This window comes from Gastrolobium bilobum, unplaced genomic scaffold, assembly GCF_033153095.1.
Source record: "Gastrolobium bilobum isolate Gb01-03AN ecotype WA unplaced genomic scaffold, APGP_CSIRO_Gbil_v1 utg58868, whole genome shotgun sequence".
NCBI classification, from domain to species: Eukaryota; Viridiplantae; Streptophyta; class Magnoliopsida; order Fabales; family Fabaceae; genus Gastrolobium; species Gastrolobium bilobum.
Window position 1 is genome coordinate 18489 of NW_026896081.1, and position 7399 is coordinate 25887.

Below are 7399 nucleotides of genomic sequence, written 5' to 3' on the forward strand. Positions count from 1 at the left end.
AACTTGAAATATCTTCCAATTGTTGTTTTCCCAATTAATGGGATTGGAACGTATTGGAGTATCCATGTATGCCGTACATGCATGTTGGGTAAAGTGTTATAGCCTGGTGGTGGGGGTTCTCGTTCTTTTTGCTCAAGGCTTGGGTTTAAGTTGTCCCATGGCACCTAATGGGCTTAAACCTACGACATTGGTATTCCTTTTTCTTTAAATAGCCATTCCTGTTAAGTATGGACCTAATACTCCATGATAGGTATTAGGTATATATGAGATGGTTGCCATCTCTAACTACCCATTTTATTCATGCCACACCGGTTGGCGGTTGAGATGTTGTTTTTTATGTAAAGTCTATTAATATCAGTCTTATTAAGACTTAAAATCTTGTCATGATGGTGTTCAGTGTTTCACTTTTATGTTCATTCTTACGTGGTCTTATCCAGTTAACGTTGTTGTGCTAGATGTTGCAAATATGAAATTTGATGCTGAATTTTCCTCCGGGAATGAATTTCTGGAGGCCCAACTTTGTAAGAATTCTAGTCACCTGCCCCATCTTCATGGTGAAGAGTTGTGCCTGGTGGTAAGGGAAAAAATTGTCCTATACCTGAAGGTTTGCCATTACAACAAAGAGCAGAAAAAGTTAACCGGAGTAACAGTTCATGTTCAAAGAGGCCAAGGATGTCTGGATCAGAACATTCCACAAGCCTGAAAGAAATAGAGGAGTCAAAGGATATTTCTAAAAAACTTGAACCCCATCACATAAAATGTATTTCTCCAGGTATTTCCACCCCAAGTATACCTGATCAGTTGCTTTATATCTGTATGATCTCAACTTGTTTTCCTTTGATTTTCTTTTGGTATAGAGAAAAGTCAATTTTCGAAGCAAAAGCACCATTCTATCAAACGTCGTGATAAAAGGAACTTCGAAGTGCCTTCTTCTAAGGCTAAATATGTGTTATCTTCTTTGAAATTGGGTGCAGCAATCTTCAGTTCTAAATATGGAGGGAACAACTGCTTCGGTATGTATTTATTAGGCCTATTGTACTCTTTTAAAAATGATATATCTCCTGTAGTTTCCATTTCTTCATAAAATTAGCTTTTCATGTGATTATTTACTGCACTTGGATACATTGTGGTTGAATGACTCAGTATACATATAGCTTAGGGCCATGACTTTTGTAACCTGTTAGGAATTTGATTTAGGTGTTTGTGGCATTAAGTTATCTGGCAAATCAGTTCATTGTATTTAATATTTTGGAGGGAAAAAAAAAAAAAAAAAACTGTCTGTAGCTGCCTAGTTGACTATTGTGCTATGCTGATGAACTTATGTATTCTCTCTTTGAAGAACTAATTAAGTGAACAACATGTCTGTGGCTTTGTTCTTAGTGCTGTGATTGTAATGCTATTGAAACCAGAAACTGATCTATTTTGCTTCTGGACTTGCCAACTTATAAGCAATCAAATGTGTTCGGTCTCTCAATTGCTTGTAACCTGTTTGTTTGAACAATAGACATGTTATACTACATTCTTGAAATTAATATCGTTGTGTTTATATTTGTGTCACTGTGGAGGCATTTTTTTAAATATGTAGTTCTTTGTGATTTCGTTAGAAACTCCAATATAGGAAATTATATTAGAAGATATAATGGTGGAGTCAAAGAACCATGTGGCCCAGCTTCTGTGAGGCCTAGTTAATTCCCAAACTGGCGGTTAATAGGGGTAGTTAGGGAAATCCAAACAGAATTAGTTAGTTGGGTCATTTGGGATTATAAGTCGGATTGAGTGAATAAGTAGGGGAATCATACAGTTGGTAAGCAGAGAGGCAAGCCTAGAGACTAGGATTTTTTTGAAGGCTAGGATAGTGGTGAGAGGGTCATTGTAATTTGCTACCTCACTCGTCAAGAAACTCATTTGTTCTATAATTTGAGGAGGAATTTATCAATAAAGATTCAATATTCAATTCCCAATTCAAACTTCGAATTTATCGATAAAGATTCAATATTCGATTCCCAATTCCTGAGCCGGTTTCTATTGTCTTTTAGAACTTTTATATGTCATTATTTCTGTTTTATTTTAAATTGTGATTCTTATTTCTGGGCCTGCCTATTTTACTGAATGGGCATTTCAAACTTATGGCTCCCCTTATAATGTGATTTTGTAACGTTACTTATAATATCTGATAGTATCCAACCCACACGCAGCCATACATAAACAGTGATATATGTTCTGATATAACATCCTAAATTTTTTGACCATAATTGATTGAAATTTTAAGCTTCTCTAGCAATAAGAAAAGTGGATAAAATGGAACATAGTCTGATTAAGAGAGGCAGGCGAAGACCAAAGAAAACTCTAGGTGAAACCATTAAAAAGACCTTGTGGGATGTAGCATTTTGATAGAGCACAGCGGTGGTTTTGGATCTATGTAGCCAACCCCACCTAGTGGGATAAGGCTTGGTGGTGGTGGTTGTTATTGTAAGCTTCTCAACCAAAATGCCTTTATGGTTTTTATGATTTATAGCTGCCATTACTGAGTGGAGATTACATACATTTCAACTGGGAATTGTTTCCAGGGTTATATGGTCTGAAGCTTGATATTCATGATGTCACAAAACTTATGGATGTGCCACCATTGGATAAGCTGCTCATGGGCACTTTTGACTTCCCTGGTTTGAACAAAGTTAAAGAGAAGAAGACATCAAATACGAGTGAAAGATTTTTGAATTCATTTAGAAACGGGTACTCTATCCCTCAGTTCCCGAAGTCTGTTCATATGGCTGAGATGGATAGTTCCTCCAACAAGAAAATGTCCACTTGCCCAATGAGTTCAGTTTGTGCAGTAGGACGTGGTAGTAATGGGAATAAAGAGCAGTCTTGCGCATCGGATATGTCTTCATGTCAAAAGGTTAGTACTTATTATTAAATAAATTCATGTATATATCAAGTTTTGACTTAATAGAGTGGCTTTCTAATTATAATGGACACCTCTTACGTGCAGCATAAAGGCTGCACCATCGTACTCGAATTCTTTGGTCACTAAGAATTTTTTTTGCTTGTGCTCGGTCTTGTGTCAATGCTAATTTACCTTCGGTTATAATAAAACTGTATATAATGGTAATGTGATTTATACTCAGTAGCACTTGACATCCAGGATCCTTGCGGCGAAAATGAAAGTCCCTCTTGTCCACTTGACTTTCCGTTATGTCAACTTACGGATGTCTTGGAACGGATTGCATTCACTCCATCCGAGGACTTGGAATCTTTGCTCCTTGACATGTCCAAGCTTGCTGTTACCACAAAGGGCAGTAATAATCTACATTCTGGCAAGCAGGTATGTTGTCGGCCTAACTTGCCATCATTTGCATGGGCACATGCTTTTGGTGGCCATTATAGAGTTAATTCAGACGCAGTTAAGTTATCAACAAGTAGAAGCACATGCCAAGGTAAATGGGCAAGGATAGGTGTAATTACTAGCTCTACTGATATTGATTGTGGTTGCTTCACAAACCTTGATTCGTTTAGTTATGATCAGAGCCTTGTTCCTTCAACTGGTAGTTCAGACAATAAAGTATTTCCATCTTTGTTTGCTAATCTTCCTTTCTGTCAGTGGAATTCATCATCTCCTGTAACATGTTATAAAGATCCTGAGGCTACTGCAGGTACAAATTTTTCTTTGGCTACCTGAATATCTGTTACTGTTTATATAAATATAGCTAATTTATTTTTCATCTTCTTTCCCCCACACCCTGTATGATGTTATTGAATACGACACGTCTTTTGCATATCCGCATATGCATACACTTGTTTGAGTATGTCGTTGCACCTGTTTTCTTTCTTCGTGCGTGTTCATTCCCTTGGTTGGGCAAAGTATGCCTACAGGACAAATCAATTGGAATCTCCCTTTACGTTATTTTCAACGTGAAATATGTTTGTGGCAAAATTGTATTTTAAATCTTATAATCTGGTGAGGTGAGCGTTGATTATGAGGACTTAGATGTTAGGCCTGCCTGTTTAATAATTTTGTCGTATAAATAATTTGCTGAAGTTGTGAGTAAAGTTAGGCCTCTCTCTCTTCTCCCCTGCTTAATATTTTCGTCTGTGACAGATGCGCATTGTCCAAGATTATTAGAAGCTGCACAAACTCTCTTTGAAATTGCAACTCATTCACCTAGGCAAAACAGGTATGGAATTATAAGACTGCAGAAGAAGACTTCACATAAGACCATTAAATGTAACAACTTGAAGCCAACTGTAAAACATGAAGAAATGCCTTCAACGCCAATTTCGGTAATTGGATCTGACCTGGTGGCAAGAAGTGTGGAGCAGATAATTCCCTCAAAAAAACTAAGGGTTTCCATAGTCCAGAATAAAAATGGTGTTCATTACAATAATGTTAAGAAAAGAGCCTAGACTGCTTCAAAATCTAGAATATCATTACCCTGTAAACTGGTTAGGGACTCGATTGTGGAAAACAAACATTCAACTGCCAGTATCCTGAAGCAGCATAGTGTGATGCCCCCAGCTGATACGATTCTGGATAACACGTATACTGGTCAACAGAAGGTCGGAGAGTTAGTATTGATGCATTGGAAAAGGGGAAAGGACATGTGAGCTTGATCAAAAATTATCTACTGTAGAAAGTAAGCATATGAAGCTGATAGCTGCTGTGGTTACAAAATGTTAGATTATTAGTCAAAGGATGTTTTGTGTATATTAATGCCGTGGCTGCAATGAGATTTGTTGCAAGGGTTCATTTCCAATGGCAAACTTGATTCAAATGTTGTAATTTAAACACAGGTGTACAGAACGGCATAATTCTTTGCTAACTGTAGATCATTTGAGGCAACAAATAGCTAGCAAGTTGTCTGTCTCTCCGTTTGTGTGTTGGACTGGATGACTTTACGCACATGCTATTGCTGCCTCTATTAGTATTTTTCTTAGGTAACTGCCACTTTCATTCTAGATGAAAGTGGAAATTAGTAGAAACGAATTGAATTCCCATCAGTGTTGTGAATTCGAAAGATATAATTTGAGAAATTAAACTTGGTTTAATCCATCAATAAACAAATAAAGTAAAATAGCACATGGCCAGTTCAATTGGGTTTTCCTTTTCATCCTTTATTTATTATCTCTCGTGACCACATGACAATTTAAAATGCGTTTAACCAAAATATCAAAATTGAAAATGTGTTTGCTTCATCCCAAAATATTAAGAATACATTAAGTAGAGAGAGTATATATAAGGAAAACGAACACTGCTAAGTAAACATTTGATCGAGGAGTAAGACGAGTGCCATGGCAAAGCCAGGATCTAAGCCAGGGTGCACAATTAACTGAAAAATATCTACACCAAAAGATACGTTTTTGGTATTGGCTTCCTTCCTCTTAATTTCAGCTACGACCCTTTTACAGTCATCCAACACCTTACACGTTCGATGTGCGTAGGAACCCTCTATAGTAAACGCAGCAAATCGTTTATCTGAGTGTGAGGCTCCAAGGTACACGTACGCCTGAACGTTGGAGTTGCCGTGTAAAATATTCACATGCTTCCTTACACAACAAATTGGAGACTCTGATGATCTAGACAAGTTACTCCTCCACGTACGCTGGTTCCCCACTTCCCCTTCATATACAAACCAGCTATCTAACAATCCAAGCTTCTGCATATCGTCAACCATAAACAATATATTATTATGTAATGTTATTACATTTTATTCTTATAATTAAACAAAAAAAAAGAAAGAAGAAAAACTGAAGGCATAAAGAAAGATAGATACCCTGCGGCGGCACATGTTGAGGATAGATTTTCCTGAGGCGTCCATGAGAGTGACTTGGCCTGGGTGACCCGTATAATTGTCGACCCTATACACCAGATTTCCGTAAGAATCGATCACCGTGAACCCTTTACAACTTATAACCAGGGATTTTCTCCAAACTGTTAGTGATATGCACGAGCTTCCTTCGCTTCTAGTTCTAGGGTACGTGATTATTTCCTCATCATGCTCACGCTCTTCTTCCTCATGCACTGCTCTTGACAGAGAGTTGAACCTGGGAAAAATCCTCATCTCTATCTCCTCCTTCTCTAGCTGCTCTTTCTTTTCTTTTTTTAATCAACACTACTCTCTTACTTTTCTAGCTTGCTAGATTCTCTCTTCTTACGGGGCCAAGGGACATATATATATATAAGTATATTATTCATGGTAACTTTAAAAAATTAATAAAAATGATGTTTTAGTTGTTTGGTTTGATATTCTGCTGCTACCTACACGGGTGACAATATGGCGTGTTTCTATAAGCACACAGACTCAGTCTTGGAACGTGTATTGTATATAGGTCCACGATATTATTGATATGGCCTTCTAAGGTAGATTTATTATTTCTTTCTTTTAGTTTCTTTAAATTTTATTAACAATTGATTCAATAATAGTGTGACAATTATTAACTTAACAAAAAAACCATAAATAAAGTACAGAATTAACAATTTTTTAAATTCTTAGAAATATTAATGTGGTTTGATATTTATTTAAAGAATTAGACAATATTATTGATTGAAGAGATATTTCGAGAGATCCAAGAAGAAACGTATTGTTTTTGAAATTATTCAAGCAACAAGTGTTGAAGAAAGGTGACACGTGGCCATAATTCTTGGATCCCAAAACTCCATAATATGTATTTTTTCAAGATTCGGGCTTCTTATTTTCCTGGTTACGTCCATACTTAGATTCTTGAGACAGCGATCCTTGAGAAAGGGACGGAAGAACTAAGTGATCGACATTCGTCTAGAGGGAGTTAAAGCGATCAAAGAAAACTTGTTATTCTTTCTAAACTAATATCTTTTATCTTTTATTGTTTTTTGGTGAATACTAAACTAATATCTTTATCACAAATAAACAAAGGAAAAAGAAAAGTATTTTATCAGTGGCATAAAATTATTTCTAGTAAGTTCAAAACGATGTCGTTTTAGATTATAAAATTAAAAAATTATAATAATAAAGACTAATATAACTATAATAAATTAAAATTACAAAAATAGATTAATTTTTAACTTAAAATTGTAGGAAATCTTATATTTATGCGGAAGAGGTTTAGGACCTAGTACATTGGTATGCTTACCGAATCATCATTGTTTCACAATTACCTCTCGGTGCGCAGGTCTCGTGTAGAATCTTCCCTTGTAGGATTCCTCTTCACGAACAGCTCACCTTAGCGCCGCAGCACGAACAACCTCCTTGAAGCTGGACTGTGGCAGATCTATCTCTCGAGGAGGATGAGATGGTTGTGTGGGCAACCGTTCAGATGATGAACGTCTGCCTCTTGGGGTCTGTTTCTGATGATCTGTTCACCTTGGAGGCACAAGAGGAGAAAACTATGAATATATACGCTTAGGTCTTAGATATAACTCAAC

The 7399-nt window shown here is 36.6% G+C and overlaps 2 protein-coding genes across 3 annotated transcripts; one reads left to right on the forward strand and one right to left on the reverse strand.

Moving 5' to 3' along the window:
* Positions 1-672: 672 nt before the first annotated feature.
* On the forward strand, positions 673-3768 carry LOC133297699 (uncharacterized). Its single transcript, XM_061496877.1, has 4 exons — positions 673-772; positions 858-1013; positions 2568-2899; positions 3146-3768. The coding sequence occupies exons 1-4, from the start codon at positions 673-675 to the stop codon at positions 3677-3679; spliced, it is 1122 nt and encodes a 373-aa protein (XP_061352861.1). The 3' UTR covers positions 3680-3768.
* Positions 3769-4020: 252 nt separating this feature from the next.
* Positions 4021-6155, reverse strand: LOC133297707 (protein LURP-one-related 17-like). 2 transcript variants are annotated; one of them, XM_061496888.1, is made up of 3 exons: positions 5772-6155; positions 5249-5654; positions 4021-4543 (listed from the first exon to the last, which is right to left on the reverse strand). In XM_061496888.1, the coding sequence occupies exons 1-2, from the start codon at positions 6057-6059 to the stop codon at positions 5253-5255; spliced, it is 690 nt and encodes a 229-aa protein (XP_061352872.1). In that variant the 5' UTR covers positions 6060-6155; the 3' UTR covers positions 4021-4543; positions 5249-5252. The 2 variants fall into 2 exon arrangements, with proteins under 2 accessions (XP_061352872.1, XP_061352871.1); XM_061496887.1 differs by lacking the exon at positions 4021-4543 and having other exon boundaries at positions 5140-5654.
* Between the last annotated feature and the right edge of the window lie 1244 nt (positions 6156-7399).